The sequence below is a fragment of the Nanorana parkeri genome, unplaced genomic scaffold, assembly GCF_000935625.1.
Source record: "Nanorana parkeri isolate BGI_ZX_2015 unplaced genomic scaffold, ASM93562v1 scaffold166, whole genome shotgun sequence".
Taxonomy (NCBI): Eukaryota; Metazoa; Chordata; class Amphibia; order Anura; family Dicroglossidae; genus Nanorana; species Nanorana parkeri.
Genome location: NW_017306434.1, coordinates 615,542 through 634,739, shown reverse-complemented (window position 1 = coordinate 634,739; position 19,198 = coordinate 615,542). Strand labels below are relative to the sequence as shown.

General features: G+C 47.8%; 1 protein-coding gene across 1 annotated transcript; it reads left to right on the top strand.

Moving 5' to 3' along the window:
* The first annotated feature begins 3,100 nt into the window (after positions 1-3,100).
* LOC108785539 (oocyte zinc finger protein XlCOF26-like) lies at positions 3,101-8,109 on the top strand. The gene is made up of 2 exons (XM_018554627.1): positions 3,101-3,193; positions 7,080-8,109. Exons 1-2 carry the CDS (start codon positions 3,118-3,120, stop codon positions 8,072-8,074), a joined length of 1,071 nt encoding a protein of 356 aa, XP_018410129.1. The 5' UTR covers positions 3,101-3,117; the 3' UTR covers positions 8,075-8,109.
* The last annotated feature ends 11,089 nt before the right edge of the window (positions 8,110-19,198 follow it).

Here is a 19,198-nt window from a genome sequence, read left to right as displayed (position 1 = left end):
GCGAGGGGGGGGGGGGGGGGGTGCTCGGTTTAGTCTTGCCTAGGGCAGCGCCAAAGCAAAATACACCACTGCACTCACCGCCGCAGGATTGTAGATCAGGTTCGTATATCTTCTGAATGCTGGCCCCTAGACCAAAAAGAGCAGTTAACTCTTGCAGTGTGGGGGTAGCCCCTTGGAATTCTTCTTTAAAGTAAGCAATGGCAGGCCCTGTATTTCTTTGAACACGGGTTTTAATAAGGGCCTATTCACACAGCTATGTGCATGTTGACGTATGTATTCTGATGCGTTGCATCGGAGCACCTTCTTCATTTTCTGTGGGCCCGTAGAGTCAAAATCTGGGATTCTTAATAAATCTACCCTTGCTGTGGAGCCCCTCCGCACCGCAAGGGTTAAATGTTCACTGAGTTGAATTAATAAGGAGAAGTCCACATTTTTACGGCCGGCTAACGACTTTTTCCCTCTTTGGGGATGTTAAAAAATTCAGATTCGCGAGACTCTGGCGCTCCAGTTCTTTTATATGAAATGCGCGACGTGAATTATGACCGCTGAAAGAACATTTCAAGCGGGCCGATCTTCCCCTTTCTCTGTCTGCTTGTGAACATTTGTTGAAATCTAATATTGTTCAACGATTCATGCATTTGCTTCGGTCCCGCCTCTTTTTTTGATTTCTCCATTACGTTTTATTGGAATTCAATAAAGCAATTTCTCTTCTTTTATGGCAGGGAAGATGGGCGAGAATCCTTATGAGGGTTCTTCACGCTAGGACAGAAGAGGGTCGGAGCAGCGGCTGGTGTCTGTTAAAGCCGCAGCTGCCATTGCCGGGGACGTGGTGGAAATGCTAGCTTCGGGAGGGAGAGGGTCTATGCAGCATGACATACGGAGATGTGTCATGCCTGGGACTAAGATGGCTGCTAAGAGCAGCTTACAGCACCAGATATGGAGGAGGCTAGGGAATTTTGGTGAGATAAATATAGGTAAGTCGGGGGCCCTTAGCAGAGACACTGTCCCCTTGCACTAAATAAGCTAGGCAACAGCGTCTCTTTTAAGCCTTTGGGCCCATTTAGACCACAATGCAGTGCTCTGCAAGGCATGTGCTTCCATGCATTGAGGAACCTTAAATGGGCTTTTAGGCATCCCATTTGGATTGCATGGGCTTTATGTGGCCCATTTGGATTGAATGAACTTCAGGAGGCTCATTCGGATTAAATGGGCTTTAGTCAGCCTATTTGCGTTGAATGGTCTTTAGGCAGCTCCTTCTAATGGAACGGGATTTAGGCCGCTCATTCCAATGGAACGGGATTTAAGTCGCTCATTCCAATGGAACGGGATTTAGGCAGCACCTTCCAATGGAACGGGATTTAGGCAGCTCATTCCAATGGAACGGGATTTAGGCAGCTCATTCCAATGGAACGGGACTGGATTTAGGCGGCTCATTCCAATGGAACGGAATTTAGGCCGCTCATTCCAATGGAACCGGATTTAGGCAGCTCCTTCCAATGGAACGGAATTTAGGCAGCTCATTCCAAAGGAACGGGACGGGCTTTAGGCAGCTCCTTCCAATGGAACGGGATTTAGGCAGCTCCTTCCAGTGGAACGGGATTTAGGCAGCTCCTTCCAGTGGAACGGGATTTAGGCAGCTCCTTTCAATGGAGCGGGATTTAGGCAGCTCCTTCCAATGGAACGGGCTTTAGGCAGCTCATTCTAATGGAACAGGACTGGATTTAGGCAGCTCCTTCCAATGGAACGGGCTTTAGGCAGCTCATTCTAATGGAACAGGACGGGATTTAGGCAGCTCATTCTAATGGAACAGGACGGGACTTAGGCAGCTCATTCCAATGGAATGGGATTTAAGTAGCCCATTCAAATGGAACGGGCTTTAGGCAGCTCATGCTAATGGAACTGGACAGGATTTAGGCAGCTTATTCCAATGGAATGGGCTGGAAAGCACAAAAAAAGGTGCAGACTGCATTTGTTCACCGTGTACCACACAGGACACCGTGCCTTGTGGTGCTCTTCCATACATTGCAGCGCACATGCGTCTTCAAGCTGCCCTGCAGTGCCATTTACATGAACTACACTGCAGCAGATAAGATGTGCACAATGGCAATGCAATGGTGCAAATGAGTCCTTTCACTGCCAAGGACGTGTCCTACTCTTCGTGGCATTTAAAGGACTTCAACAAGCTCAAGCATATATACAGTCCAATGAGAGCGCCAAACAAGACACAATGAGAGTCCAAAAACATTTAATAATGGAATGGGTTTATAAGGGCCAACACAGAACAGCCAACACGTTTCGGTGGCTCCTGCCCCTTCTGCAGGGATTGAACATGATTGGTAGTATTGTGGACTCAAAAACTGGCACAAATCACCAGGGAATAATTACTTGCTGTGTGGGGTATAGCCAACATCGGTGAATCTGCAAAACTCTGATGTGGACTATACCCTACACAAGCTGTAAAGTCACCTGACCACTTCTACAGGGGCTGCCCCCTATTTCCTGATCCCTCTCCACCCTCCCCTGTGCCACAATCCCCGGGCTCAACAATGCCCGCTGTCACCAGTTGAAAATCATCTCAGAATGGGGGGGGGGTATCAGGGAAAATCCGTTCCCCAATTTCCTCTGTCTGCAGTTACCCCAGAAGAGAACCTGGCCCCATCATGCATGCATGCATACACTTAAACATACGTCCACCTAGGATTCACGTGCATACGTAAATGCCGATTACAAAACACATGCTGGGTATCCGTGTGCACCCCAGGCGGAGTGGACTCTTTCCTGGCCTATCATTTAAAGTTACCTCTGAACTGATGAGCTATAAACGTTTTTAACGTGACTGACACCTATGTACAGATAGCAGGTTCGGAGTGCAGAGTGGACACCACTGAATCCTTTCTTCACTCTATACTTGTAACAGTGAGCTTATTGTCATGCTTCTGGCTGTGTTGTGTGGCAGGCTGTGTGAATCTCAGAACTGGATAGACAGGAATACAAAACCCCTGCCAGCTCTCTTATATGTATTTAGTGTTTTTGCCTGCGGTCCAGCTTTAGTTAAATTGTCAAATTCTTTTTTTTTTTTCCCACTAGGCCAGTTTCCAGTGTAGGGAATCCACAGAAATGTCCTTGTCATTGGAGGACGCTTCAGAATCTTGCTGGGAAGAGAAATCCGATGGGCAGAGGGACACCACACCAGGTGATCTGGCACAGTTATGTACATCTATGGGCTCAGAGTGACACCCACACTTGCAGGCTGTATGAATGGGTGAGATAATTGGGGACTTGGTATTGCCAAGACTTGGTAACTGTTGCAGCTCTGCTCAGTCAACTTTTACATCACTTTTGCATTGGAGAAAATGCTGCTGTAAGCTGGCCATACGCCTATAGATTATCTGCAGACTTTCTATGGCCAGATGGAAAAAGTGCAACGGATTCCTCCATCTACGCTAAGCTGTGTGGATGGAGGAATCTCAATTGAGCCAAGCTTCAGTATCTTACTAGTCGGCCCCACTTTCTGACAAAATACCGGAACAATCTGATTGGATGCAGACATTGTTCAGGTATTTTGGGAGCCAGCCGGGCTGACTAGTAAGATACTAAAGCTTGGCCTAGCGGGAGATTCCTTCATCCACACAGTTTAGCGTAGATGGAGGGATCTGTTCCACTTTTTCCATCTGGCCATAGAAAATCTGCAGATAACCTATAGGTGTACGGCCGGCTTTTCGGTGTGAACGCTTTTGTCCTTATTCAAGTCAGGATGCAAAGCATGTCAGTTTTAACTTTGGCAACTGAAAATTGCGTGGGGGTGAGTGAAAAATTACCTATGTACCTTGCCCATGTTAAAGATGGACGCATGACGACTGCCATCTTTACTAAGGTCCTTAAGTACACGGACGTACAGTTAGGTCCGCGTTATGAACCTTAGCAAAGATGGCCGCAGCAATGCAGCCATCTTTAACAGGTAAATACACACGGGAAGCCCAGGGGAGGAATAACTGACCACGCGCTAGAGGGCCCCTACAAATGCTGTGGGCCTTGCTTAAGCTCAAGTGCCAGGTCCCTGCCAGCAAGTAATTAGATGGGGGGCATAGAGATGGGTCTGGGTGCCATGTGCATGTGTATGCTTGTTATGCCCTGTGTGCTGTGCTGTCTGTGTATGTGTAACGTTGTGTGTATAATGCCCAGTGCATTGTGTGTTGTGCTGAGTGCTTGCGTTTGCCTTGTGTGTGTAATATGCCCTGTGCCTTGCGCTGTGTGTCTTTGTCCTGTGTGTTGTGCTGTGTATGCGTTATGCTGTGCACTGTGCATTATGCCCTGTGCATTATGCCCTGTGCCTTGCGCTGTGTCTTTGTCCTGTGTGTTGTGCTGTGTATGCGTTATGCTGTGCACTGTGCATTATGCCCTGTGCCTTGCGCTGTGTGTGTTTGTCCTGTGTGTTGTGCTGTGTATGTGTTATGCTGTGCACTGTGCATTATGCCCTGTGGCACTGTGTGTCTTATGCTGTGTGTGTGTGTGTGTGTGTGTGTGTGTAATATGCCCTGTGCCTTGCGCTGTGTGTGTTGTGCTGTGTATGCGTTATGCTCTGTATGCTGTGCACTGTGTATTATGCCCTGTGATACTGTGTACTCTGTGTCTTATGCTCTGTGTGTGTGTGATGCCCTATGCGTGATATGCTGGGAGTTGTGCTGTGTGTGTAATATGTTGTATGTTGTGCTATGTGTGTAATGCCTTGTGTTTGCTGTGTTTGTCTGATATGTCATGCGTTGTGCTATGTGTGTAATGCCCTGTGTTTGTGTGATATGTCATGTGTTGTGCTGTGTGTGTATGTTGTGTTTGAAATGGTGGAATTAAAGGTGGAAGAGGGTGAGGTTAAAGGAGGGGAGGCAGGCAGGATAAGGGGGGGTTCAGGCAGGGCAAATGGTGGCAAGTAACTTTTAAGGCCTGGCTAGTACGTCAGGACCTGACATTTTGAGCCCTGCCCTATGGGTCAAGTGTAAAGTAGCCCTTAAACCACAAAGAATTGTTTCGAAATGCTTTTAATAGGCTTTGCATGCTGTATATAAATGTATGAAAAAGGCATATTTCAGATAAGCAAACCCAGAAGGGGGGTGATAGATATCACCAATATAAATAGGCTCCATCATTTATTATAGCTGTCTAGGGGAGATGCTGATGATTGTAGTTCCTCAGCTACTAGGCAGCCTGCAGGTTCCCTATGCCTGAATTACAGTTAAAAAAAAAAACCTGCTCCTAATTAGCATTAATGAATTCAGTTTCTCGCAGCATTCCGCATTCTGATGAGTATAATTGCAATCTGTTCTTATTATCGACTGCTAAATTCTGCTTGACTGCAGATCTCGACGGAGGGGCCTTGTTAATTCCACCGAGTGACATTTAAACAAAGAAGTCGTTTTTAAATAATTGATGTCTTTGTTTATAAAGTTTATCCTGGGTAACGATGTCACGGGACACATTGTTAATCGCCACCTGAAATATGAAGTTACGGCGTTCAGGTTAGGGAACTCTGCTCTAATTATTGTACACAGCAGGAGATTGTTTTAATATAAAGGCTCTGTTTGGGTTGCCAAAATAGAAGCAGCTAATGGTTTTGCTAACTTTCCTCGCGGTGTCGTAGCGGCTAGGATTGAGCAGGCTGTTTTGCGTGAAAATGGCGATTTTTGCCTTTTCCGAGAAATTAAAGCCCAGTTCAAGGCAAAACTTTGAATTTTTTAAAGGTCCCCCCAGATGCTAAAACAAATAGCAGCACTGGCTGCAATACTCCGCAGCTGTCCCTCGCAGTACCACTTCTTTGCCACAAGATGTCATCAGTTTTTCGGTTTATATCCTGGGCAGTGAGTGCAGGGTGTCAAGGCTCCGCCTACTGATGAGGCATCACCATGGAGCCTTTTTTGCACAATGCACTGCTGCCGAAAGACGCGCTCATGCCATCATGTCTGCATCAGTAAAGACCGCCTAGCCCAGAGAGAGGGAAGATGAAGAGACCCCTGCAGTGTCACGTGACTGGCCCAGCCACTTTGGAATAGGTAAGAATTAGGGATTTTAGGGAAACTTGAAAATTTGTCAGGCTGAAACCGACAATTTTAATTTTTTTTTTTTAACTATACTGTTTAGTCACTTTGGAGAAATATCAGGGGTCTGTTTCCCTTTTAAAATGGAAGAGATTGAGGACACAGAGTTCTTAGTCTCCTTTTCTGCAGCCCCAGCTCTGAATGAACAGGAAGCTCTTAGTACAGAGGCTTCCTGTTCAATCACATTTTGGAGATAGTAAATATTTACTATCAACCGAGTCTTGAATGGACAGGAAGCCTCTGTACCGAGCTGCTTCCTGTTCATTCATAAAGTGAGCAGATAGTAAATATTGACTGTCCCCATTCATAAATGAACAGGAAGTGATGTATAGCACTTCCTGTTCATTCATAACTGGAAACATCAGTTATTTACAAACACTGAGTGATCAGTACTGATCACTCAGTGTTTGCTCAGTACCACGAAGGATGGGTAAATATTTACCAATCCTGAAGCTTCGTCGCCTCTGCAGTGTTTGGCCTCCTGACAGCTTTCTCCTCCCCCCCGGTGGGAGCCATCAGCTGGGTCGGCTCTGTGTCCCCTCTGATCCCTGCTGCCCTTGCCGACACAGGCAGGGGAGAGCAGCAGGAATCGGAGGGGACACAGACTGAAGCTTGCAGCCTTCGTCCAGTGGGGAGGAGAGAAGCTAGGGATGCACCGCAATTTCGTCTGTTTTTGTTACCATTGGCATTTTACCCATAATACCATTTTCGGCTGAAATGCTTTTGTGGCCAAAATGTTGGTGCATCCCTAGTAAGTATATAAGCAAAATAAAAACATAACATATGGTCAGAGGGTAGGGGGAACAGAGCCCAGAGTTGGGCATTAATCTCTTTTGCAGGTCAGCACCGCTAGGTAAAATCCGCTCAGAAAACAATTCTTACTGCATACAAAACTAAAATAAATATTTTGGCTTTAGACATATGTTCCCTTTTTCTTGTGTTGGCCTTCGATATTCTTTAGGTGTCAGTTGGCTGTTAAATTTTTTGTTGCAGAGCTATTAATGGACCATCCAGATGGCCACTCGGCACCAGAAGACTCCCCGCCTCCTCCTTGCCCCGACTGCGGTCGTACATTCCAAACCCTTCGCGCCCATAACCTGCATCGGCGCAACCACTCAGCCGATCTCTCCTACACCTGCAAGGACTGCGACACAGCCCGTGCCAGAGCTACAGAAGGCAGCGGAAAGCCCTATTCCTGCTCTCATTGTGGACGGCGCTTCTGCTGGTTACTAGCACTTCACAGCCATCACGAACAGCAACACACGGGGCAGCGAGGCTACCAATGTTCACAGTGTGGCAAACAGCTGCCCAGCCAACCAGCATTCCGAAGACACCAGCAAACTCACCGCAAGGACAGGACATGTATTTGGTGCAGCAAAGCTTTCAACTGCTCGGCAAAACTGTCACGCCATATGCGTATACACACAGGGGAGCGACCCTATCAGTGTCCAGATTGCCCGCAAGCGTTTACACAGCTAGAGACCCTCCGTGTCCACCAGTGGACTCACGAGGATCCCAAACCCTACCAGTGCAAGGACTGCGGGCGAAGGTTTCGGGCCCAATGCACCTTCGAGAAGCACAGGAAGTTGCACATTTCACGGAAGCCGCACACTTGCCCCGTGTGCGGCAAGACTTTTTTCTTCTCCTCCCGCTATAAGCGCCACTTGCGTGTTCACACAGGCGAGAAACCCTTTCAATGCCAGCAGTGCGGAAAGCGATTTAACCAACGGTCTAATTATCAGCGGCACTGGGCTATCCATGTAGGTAAGAGGCCCTTTCCATGTGACTTGTGCGAAAAGAGTTTCAGCCAGGCGTCAAATTACAGGCGGCATCTGAGAACTCACCGCGAGGATATGAGAACTCTCCGCAAGGAGACGGATAGGTGGGAGGAAAAAGGGGAATTTAAATGTATCGATTGTGGGGTTTCCTTCCAGCATGAAGGTGGGCTGCACGAACACTACATACAACATGCCAGAGGGGAGGTGTGACCCCTGCAGTGAATCGTGGTTCTGCCTGCTTCCTGTGCACTCTGTATCACCCAGAAAGATATTTTGGTTAGTGTCACGGACTTCAGTGGACCTAGTGTGTCACAAGGGGCAATAACCAACTAACGGGCAGCACCGATGCTTGAGCAGTGTGAGTTGTCAGAAATAGTTAGAGCAAGTACAGGTTATAGATCGGTAGACAGAGCACAGATTGACAATAACAGGGGTAACAGGCCCATGATTAGGATCAGCACAGACAAGCTGAGTACATACGCATTCCAAACCATCAAAGGAGCAATTCAGGGCATGAACAGACAAACCTCAATCCAGGCCATGGGCGGCCACACTAACCTGTTGATGTCCAGCAGTCTTTTAAGGCTTTCTTTATTAGGGCAGATGTGCAGTGCAGAGGCCTAAGATCAGGGGCGTCAAATCCAAACTTACTAAAGGCCATGCTAAGGGGTTGTGTATAAAATCCGGGGCCGGACATAAAGAAGAAATGAAAAATTAACTGGGCCACGGAACAAAGCTTGGGCCCACTAATCATCATAGGACAGTCCTGGTGTCATGTGTGTGAGGGTACTACGAGTGTCAGCAGCCCCTGTCCATTAAATGGACAAGGACAGCTGACACTTGTAGTGCCTCTCACACAGGACACCAGGATTGTAATATAATGGACAGGGACTACTGACACTTGTAGTGTCCTCACACACAGGACACCAGGACTGTCATGTAATGTTGATATGACTGTCCTGGTGCCCTGTGTGTGGGGGCACTACAAATGTTTTGTCCATTATATGGCACTCCTGGGTGTGAGGGCACATTAAATGGACAGGGACAGTTGACACTTGTAGTGCCCTCACACTCAGTCGTGGATACACACAGCGGGATTTACCAGTAGGTGCTGAGACCAGAGGCAGAGGAACGTGCTGGTCGATGAGAAACCCAGCATGAGCGCCCCAGGAGGAGGTGTGGGCGAGCAGAAACCTGTGGCCGAGGAGGGAGGTGCCGAAGAGAGACAGGGAGGTTCGGGGTCCTCAGAGGGCGGCCAGCTGGTAAAAAAAAAAATTAACTTGTTTGCCGGTACACAGCTTGGGACATGCAGGCCTAAAAAAAAATCAGTTTCTGGCCTGCGGGCCTTGTATTTGACATATGTTCCTAACATGCAGTGCTGAGTAATAACCATCAGATGATGAAGGCTCATGTTTAGAATGTAAGGTCTGGGTGGTTGCCAACCACCCATATTCAGAGTAGAAAGTCTGGGTGTTTACCAGCCAACCATATTTATGATGGAAGGTCTGTGTGGTTGCCTACCAAGGGTGTGGGTGTAATTTACAACCACCTATATTAAGGGTGTATAGTTTCGGTGACTGACAACCACCTACTGTATATTCAGGATGGAAGGTCTGGGTAATTGCCAACCATCCATAATCAGGGTGGGCAGTCTAGGTGATTGCCAGCCGCCCATATTCTGGATGGAAATTCTTCATGGTTGTCAACCACACATATTTAGAATAGAAAGTCTACATGGTGGTCAACCATGCATATTTAGGATGGAAGGTTTATATGGTTGACAATCATCCATATTCAGGATAGAATGTCTGCATGGTTGCCAACCTCTTGCATTCTTGGCAGAAGGTCTGGTTGATTGCCAACCACCCATATTTATGTTAAAAGGCCTAGGTGGTTTTCAATTGCCCATATTGTTCAGGAAATAGGAATGATTGTATAAGAGCCACATATTCGCACCAGTGCTGCCTCCAAGCAATTAAATCTTCTGTTGCTTTTAGGTGGCTGTTGGTTGGCCTCAAAGGTTGGAAGAAGCCTACAAACAATATGGTGGTCAGCAGTATAAACAGGCAAGTTGCGGAAAGAGGAACTAAGTTAGACTTTCAGATAGGTTAAGGTAACCATGCACAGGCTATGTCTAAACCTAAACCCAACACCTATCAAAAAAGATGTCCATGTCAAAGACCTGGCCGGACAAGGAAACTCCCTGGTACCACATTGCATCTCTTTGGGACCCAAGTACTGATTTCTCCACTGGAGTTGCCAGCTTTCCCCACACATACCATAGAGTCTTACTTCTTCTGTTTAAATTATTTGTAAATAAAACCAAACTGAAAGGGAACACAAAGCCGCCTAATGACCAAAGCAGTTGGGGTGAAGCTGGGAACTTGAGTTTAGAGATCTCCTCTTGGGAGTCCAAGGCAGAGAATGGAACCTGGTGAGACATATGAAGTGATATTTCAGTTGTAGATGAAGTTGAGTTACCTACAGTTCTATCTCTAGCAGTCCTCACCCGCCTGCACTTCTGACCACAGTTCCTAATTCTTTCCTGACCCATGTTGAAGTTCTGGGCTTTCTTGCCCACCTTGCATGTTCCCATGGTCCGTGTTAAATTCTTGTTATTGAAGTAAGTAGACAATAGAACAGGAAGAGTGGGGCTCTCTTATGATAGCAGAAACCATTAAACAGAGCAAGAGGTCAAGTGCAGCTCTTACTTTGAGACTCCTGCGATGTATATGAAGCCGTTGGTGTTTGTTGCTCTGGTACCAACCAAAATATCAGTCTGGGTGGACTGACCCTTTAAATGGCATTACCACTACTGCTCACTCTGCACCTCCTCAGCGTAAAGAAGAAGATGCATATAAGCACACTGTGTCAAGTGAAATTTGCACTGCTATTGTCTGTACGGTTTACTGTATTTCTATGCCAGTGGAAAATTTGCCACAAAAATAAAAATGTAACGTGTAAAAAAGAATATATGTGAGGATCACGTATTGGAGTTATTCATTTTTATATATGTAATCATTGTGTGTCGGAATTTCTTCCACTTTCACATACGTTGATATTATTTGAAAGCTTGCTTTTAATCTCTATGACAGAGCTCCGGAAAGAGAGGGAGAAGCAGCACGAGGAGCCAGTCAGGTGCGCTGCACTACAAGGAGCATGCTGACAGAGCTTACACAGGGCTAAGAATTCTCCCTGACCCCATGGGACAGCGATGAACCAATCTCTGGGCACCCGTGCTGTCACATGAGCGAAAGAGGAGTAGCATGCTCCTCCCTAACTGCATCAGGCGGTAATTGTCTTTGCTTCCAGTGGCTGAACAAAGCAGAGCGAGAATGAAGTAAAGGTGAGTGTGTGAAGCTGGGGATGGGGGGCATCAAAGTGAACCCATTGCTGTACCCTGCATTGGCAACCACAGATTCACACACATGAGAGAAAGGGGTGTAGCATGCTGCTGCCTACCTGCAGCAGGCGGGAATTGTGCTCCCAGCAGCTAAACAAAGCAGAGTGGGAGTGAAGTAAAGGTGAGTGTGCAGCTAGGAATGGGGGGCATCAAAGTGAACCCATTGCTGTACCCTGCATCGGCAACCACAGATTCACACACATGAGAGAAAAGGAAGTAGCATGCTCCTTCCTACCTGCTATAGGCGGGAATTTTCGTTGCTGTACCCTATATTGGCAACCACAGATTCACTGTAAGAGAATGTGATTGCCTACCATATAACCCCTCCCCCCCATTGTCAGAGCACACATAGACGGTCTCCTCCTGATAATTCTGGTTGCCTAGCTGTGTTCGCTTTAGTACTTGAAGCTGCTGACCTGAAACGTGTATGGTGATGTCAGAAAACCCTAATTGGATATTTTGGATCCTAATTGGTGTCACAGACTTACTCGGCGTGTCCCCGCGCTCCAGCGAAGGGTCGTCTCGTGCGTGACGTCACGGCGGCTCCTCCCACGGGGCGCGGCTACCAAGGTAAAAGGTCAGCTGGTTCGTCGCTCGGCGTTCTCTCGTTGTGGAGAGTCGAGTGACGAACAGAGAACCCACAGGCTGCCCGTGGATTATCAACACAGATTACTGCACAGAACCACTAACTGGCGAATTGAGACTGCTACCCCGCTGTGAGCCCAGAACATTTCAGAGCACACAACCGCAAGTATTCTGGAAGTCTTTGCAAAACTTGCTGAACCTGCTACATGTGTTAGTGCTTGCTTGCATGTTGCTTATGTGTTGCTATCTCACACACACACCCAGTAAGCGTTCCCAGCTGATCCGGATTGCATCTCCTTCAGTTGGCTATACCTGCTAAAGAGACGTAGGACTGACACAACCTCTAAAACTGCCATATTAACCCATGAAGGGTTGTGATAGTGCTAAAGTCTGTTGTCTGCTGATGAGTCTAATATTGGAGAGGATTAGATCTGTCCACATATTGCCCCCATGCTTGCTACCTGCTGATAAAACTGCATAGTGGTGCATCTAATTGTCTGTTGCTGAATAACCTGCCATTTACCTCCCCATTGGCTCTGCCTACATATCCTATATATGCATCTGCTCTGTTTGCTAGAGATTAACCCTTAGCTACTCTTACTGCTTGTCTCCCCATTTGATACTCCGCACGCTGGTACCGCACATGTACAGCTTGCCGCATATGAGTGTGGGGTAAGGGGTACTACCTTTATAGCATCCTAGCTTATTCATCACTCCAGCCTAACAGGAAGTATATGATGAGTGCGATCTCCCTCTAGCAGTTAATGTAACTGGGAGTCGCTCACTGAACTTCCTTATCCAACAAAGACCCCATCGGTTCCGCAGCTGTGATCCAGTTAGATACTTAGCACTGGTCCAGCCTTGACAATTGGATAAATAACCGCATTCCGTCTCTGCCCCCTTCCCCCATGTCACAACGCTGGGTACCTTCACAGCCCTTCGCCAACCACCCATTCTGTCACATGGGGGGAAGAGAGTCTTCAGCCTTGTGTAGGGTCCCAGTCACAACACACAGGGCTTCCTTTAATTCCAGTTGCTGAAGAGAGCGACTGGTTGGTCTGCCATTAAAGTGGACCTGTTGCTGTGCCTTGCATGGGGGCAAAACACATGACCCATTAATGTATTTGTGCTTTGGTGACGTGCAGTTTAATGCAACACACATTACATGGGTTGTTGCGTTGTGGTGCCATTAATTTAGAATTGCATCCCAGTGCACTAAGTCAACGCATATGTGTTGCAGCGCGCATGTGTATCAATGGGCTGCCTAAACGCAATGCACATAAGCATGCAAGGTGCACTAACGCACTGCAAATACTGTATGTGAATGGGTCCTAAACCTTACCCACTACATACACAGCAGTACAACCTACCCCCACCAATCGCCAACCACCGCAACACTATAAATTGTTTGTGGTAGGTCGCTATGATTCACGCTATCATTTTTCACGCTATCTTTGGGGCCCGAGACGGGGTGGGTGCCAGGGGCCATGGCAAGGCTAGGTTAGTTAGTGAAAGCAGGATGCCACCAACCAGCAGAACTGCACAGCGAAGCATCACCTTCCGCCCCCAGCTGGAGCTGATGTCACAGATCTGTCCCCCTAAATGGTCACATGATCAGCTCCGTACAGTCAGCTGTGACTGTAAGCCCCTGTGCGTCCCTGTACACCAGGGGAATGCCCATAAGATCACACACGTTCCTGCAGCACATGACAACACGTGTCTTTGTTTCAGACGTGCTGTGGTGCCATTCATTCCTAAGGCCCCATTCTCCCGCGTTTGGCAGGCGTCCCCATTGATTTCCATTGGGTCTCTGGACTTGTGCCAAATGCGCAAAAGTAGTAGACGCAGCAAATTTGGCGACATCTGTTCCGTCTTTTTTGCCGCGTTTGCTCGGCCCCGTTTGAGGTGCCATTATCTAGTATTGGCTATGCAAGCGCCTTACATGTTTGTGCATGTTATCTGTAGACATGTAAGCCGGCAAAAAGTTTGTTTTGGCTTTTTTCTTAATTCGGGTTCGAAAGTCAATTTGTTTTGTTATTCAGATTTGTCCGAACCCTAATTTTCGTTAATTTCGGGCGCATTAGATAATTACAAACAAACTTTCGTTGCAGGAAAGTGACGTTTACAAATATTGTTTATTTTTTTGTGGACTGTTTATGGCAGTCCACAGAAACAATGGAAAAAACAAAAAAAACAGTGTGCTGTAATGCTGTAACCATCCATTTCCCCCCCATCCATATCAGACCATTTAGATCTGGTAGGAATTTTAGGGGGACCCCAATGCCAAAAAAAACAAAAATATGAAGTCCCCCCTAAAATCCCTTACCAGACCCTTTATCCAAGAAGCAGCCTAGAAGACCAGAAAAGGGACCTGCTGCCCCCCCTCTTATACCAGGCCAAATGCCCAACATGGGCAGGGTGCTTTGCCAGGGCCCCCCCCCCCCCCCTGCTCCCCATGTCGATGAGTACAAGGGCCTCTTCCCCACAACCCTGGCCCGGTGGTTGTGGGGGTCTGTGGGCAGGGGGGCTTACAGGCTTATCTTGGTGCCCCATTCATAAAGGCGGCACCCAGATGCTGCCCCCCCTTTGTTGTTACCCCTACTCATTGACAAAATAAACACGAACATTGTAAATACACAAACAACAAGAAAAAATCCTTCATTTGAAAAAAAAAACGACAGGTTTTAATAAAGTTTTTTTTATAAAAAAATAATGTCCAACAATGTAATCCAGGGGTGGGCAAACTCCAGCCCTCCAGCTGTAGAGAAACTACAAATCCCAGCATGCATCTGTCTCAGGGAGTCATGCTTGTGGCTGTGAGAATCTTGCAATGCCTTATGGGATTTGTAGTTCAACAACAGCGGCCACCCCTGATGTAATCCAAACGTCAATCACGACGTCCAGCCATGTAGATCCATGGCAATCATGATGGACGACGGCCGCCTGGTATGGTGCAAGGGGGAGGGGTGCACGTTCGCCTTCCACCCTTTCCTGCTTCTTGGATCAAGAGTCTGGTAATGGATTTTAGGGGGGCCCCACTTTTTATTTTTGGCGTTGGGGATCCCCCCTAAAATCCCTACCAGACCTAAAGGGTCTGGTATGAATTGGGAAGGTCACTCCTTGCTGGTTTTTTTTCTTTTATTATCATTTTAATGTTAAACAAAACAAGTTAATTCTTAATGACATTCAGAATTTTTTGGATGCGTCCGAATTTCGTTATCGGAAAATTTGGGCACGTTTGGATTCCATATTTCTTTCATTCGGAAATTCAGATGCATCTGACTGTCCCAATATGCCGATATATTTGTCCGAATTTCAATGCGTAAGTAAACGAATCGCACACGCCCAGTATTCTGAAGCGCATACTTTTGTGCACGTTTGACGTGCGTTCATGACACAACTTTGTGTGAACGGGGCCTAACAGCACCCCAACACACATGCGTTGCAGGAATCAAAAATGCGTGGTCCTAAAGCATTTGGGTGCAGAGCACTTTAAAAACAAAAAGCCTACGTGATACGTTCGTTCGCCATGCGGCAGTAAGCCCATTTTTGGCGCCGGATAAAGCACGCTCAAATCTGGCAAGCCGCCATGCAGGAAAAAAAATCAACAAATCGGCGTGCACTTATTTTATTTTGTCGCAGGAAGCGCCGGTTAACCAGGCTTGTTTTTTTGGCGTGCGCTCGTCGTTGTTAAATATATTGGGGGGGAATTTATCAAAACTGGAGTAGACCGAATCTGGAGCAGTTGCCCATGGCAACCAATCAGCTTCTCTCCTCAGTATGTTCAGTTAAGATTTGAAAATGAAAGAGAGAAGCTGATTGGTTGCCGTGCACAACTGCTCCAGATTTTGTCTGCTCCAGTTTTGATACATTCCCCTCAATGTATTTATCAGACTAAGAAAGTTTGATATATATTTGGGCCACAGGAAAAGCCCTGACCCCATAGTTCTCCTTTAATATGTGATCACCTGTTCATCATCATTGATCGTCCACACCTGTGTGTCAGCACAGCCCACACACTGCACCTCTCTAGCCAGCAAGTCATCACAAAGGTAGGAACATGATTTTTCTTTCACCTCAGATATAATAACTGTTCTCCGCTATGTTTGCCACGACCGAGTTTTTGATTCAATGCATCAAAACTTTAAAGTTACATGAATTTCCACGCAGCCTGCTTTACACATGGGGCATAGAGGTGACTGAGCTCCACTGAAATTCTACAACACCCAGATATGTTTTTTCAGTTTCTGTTCCTGCTTTAGGAGTCCGTGACCTGGAGCAAGTATGCAGCAAGTGAAGTCATAACTTTATACTACACACGTGTTCTAGGCTTAGAGAAGCCAGAGGATGAGAAAAAAATAGGATTTTAAGGTCAGCTGCCTTTTTTTTTTTGGGTAAAATACTGTGAGGACCATTCGTGTCCTGAGATTTGCACGACTATCAAATCCAAACTGCTCAGGGTGGTTTGTGGTTGATATAGAAGTTAGTCGTGTTGGCTCAGAAACAAACTGAAGCGTGCCTGAGCCCTTACTAGGACTGCTTACAGTGTACCTGACCCGGTGCTCTTAGTCGCCCACGTGAACTACTGCCTCCGGCTGCCCCATTATGGGGACAGATTGTAACGTGTGTGTTGACCCCTAGCCCTCATTCACACAGGAATCGGCCGGCACGTACTGCTCCGTGCAGCGTGCACGGCCGTACCGAGCTGCTCCCGGGGGAAGGACAGGTGCTGCGTGTGATTAGTAGGCAGCCCCTGTCCCTCTCTATGGGACTAGGCCGCCCTACGCTCACCTCAAGTGCAGGTCCCTACGGGTGCGTGTTTCCTGGCTCCATCCTGTCAGCGTACGAGTACAGACACCCGCACGGATGTGCAGGACGGGTGAGCGTAGGGGGGCGTACGGCCACGTAGTCCCATAGAGAAGGACAGGGGCTGCGTACTAATCACGCACTTGTCCTTCCCGGGAGCTGCCCGATATGGCCGTGCACGCAGTTGTACGTGCGGGACGGTTCCTCTGTGACTGAGGCCTTAAAGTGACATTAAAATCACAATATTCACCTCCCCACAATGCTGTTTTAACCTCCCTGGCAGTATGATTTATTCTTTTTTTTTTTTTTTTCCTTTTTTCGTTCTATTTATTTTATTTTTTGTTTTTTCTCTTTTGAATCTCCCGCCTGTTCCGGCCCCATGCGACGCGGACGCTCACAAGGGACGGAAGTCCACTTGTATTCAGCAATCCCTCCAGCGCCGGTGCCGGTCTCTGATCCAGCGCAGACTCCTCAGGGGTCCCACGGTGTCTGTCCACGTGCAGGCTCCCGGCTGCGTGCATTAACCTCCACTGTGTCTCTCCTCTTTTCCCCGCCAAAGATCTCTACAGCGCAATGCGACCGCCCCATCACCCTGCACGGCCACTCGAGAAGTTTCAGATGGGAGCGAGTGAAGGATACGCAGGTAACTACCGTATTTTTCCGTCTATAAGACGCCCCTGTGTATAGGACGCCCCCCCACTTTTCTTAAAGTGGGGGAGTAAGACAGCTGCTTACTGGTACCGGTATTTTTTTTGTTTTCTGACATTTTTATGGGCTCCCTGTTGCATCTGGGCACTGGCTACACGCTCTCCGCAGCATCAGCTGACGTTGGGTACATGAGGCTCATGATTGGAGGAAACCTGTTAGCTTGTCTCTGCAATCGGAAGTTTCACTCGTGAGGCTAGTCTGCAGAGGTATCGGCAGTTTCGCAACCACGGTTCTCCTCTCGGCCCCCCGTGTATAAGACGCCCCTCCATTTTTAGGTAAATATTTTTAAGAAAAAGTATAGTCTTATACACGAAAAAATACAGTAATTACCTTTTTGGACAGGGGAGGGGGCGGGCACAGCTGGCTCTGCCTTTAGATATGCAGAGCCCGCTGTCAATCAGTAAGCTGGGTGGATCGCGTCAGTATTGTCGGGGTCCGTCCCGGCCACGGCCCTCTACGTATATAGCAGGCAATATACTGAGGTTTGGGTCATGGGAGGGGGTTAGTATATGTCCTCCCGTCACCCTCAAAAGGTTACCCTATAGACCTCTTTTAATTATACTCTAACCTTATACTTTAACCTATCTACAGTGTCACAATGCCAGTGGTGTCACCCGGGGGCGGAGACCGGGTGACACCATGCCGTGACGTCATCACGCACGTGGGTGACGACGTCATCGCGCATGCGCACTGGTCTTTTTGATGCCTGCTGACGGCCATCTTGGTGATGGACGCCGGCAGAGAGAGGATAGGACATTCACCTGGCGGGATAAGGTATGCTACCGGGTCCCCTCCTCTGTCCTGACACTGTCGGGCTCTCGATCCATGACCGAGTGGCCGACATTTCATAGGGGGTGACACCAAAATGACTGTTAGTCATTTTGGTGTCACCCCTCCAATGGTGGCACCCGGCTGCAGGCCGCACCCCCCTTGTGACGCCACTGGACAAAGCTGCTGTGATTTTACAGAAGAACAAGCAGCGTTGTCACCCTGTTAAAGGAAATGGAGAAATGATGGATCGGCAAGTAATTGAACTACTCTACCTTAAGTCCATAATTGGGTGACAGAGTTGCCAGGGGGCCGGACCTAAGACTGCGTTGCTGTGCGAGTTGCAATGAAGTGCGTTCCATCAAGCCTTGCAATGTGTGGTTAGATTCCTTCTGAAGCGGGGGGGGGAGGGGGGGGAGTATGCTATGGGGGGGAATGTTAAGTCTAGTGACAGATGGCGTCATAATTGTAATTTTTTTATATTGCACATGGCTCAGTTCAGCCTCATAACACAGTGACTCTAGTTCCAGAGGGGGCACACCATGGAGGGGCCTCAGTGCTGTGCAGGACAAACAGCTGACTGCTTTGGTTAAAATTACACAGAAGCAGCATTGCAGTCTACCGGTGAGAAGCGTCAGAGTCCCCCCGCGTCCCCCCTCCCGTGTGCTTCATTTGAATTCAGCTCTGCGATTGCCTGGTGGCGCGGCGTGCCGGCAGTTACCTTGGTCTGATGCGTCTGTATTTAGGGAGAGAAAACTACACAGTTTTATTTGGCTTTCATTTCTGCTCTGTGGAGAGTCAGGACATTGCTTTCTGCACGGCGGCTTCACTTCAAAGGCTGCGCTTGTTGGTTTTTTGGGGGGTAAAGAAATGTGATTTAAAATAATATTTTTTTTCCTCCCTGCGATCTTCCAGTAAACACTTCTGAGGGCGCGATATTCCGTGGCTCGCTCGGGTGTTTTTTAACTCCTTTTTTTTTCCTGTATAAATGGCATTTCTCGCTGCGGGAAAGAGATCCCGGGGCCTCCGGTGAAAGTGTGCAACGTCCAGGGGGGTGGAGTGAG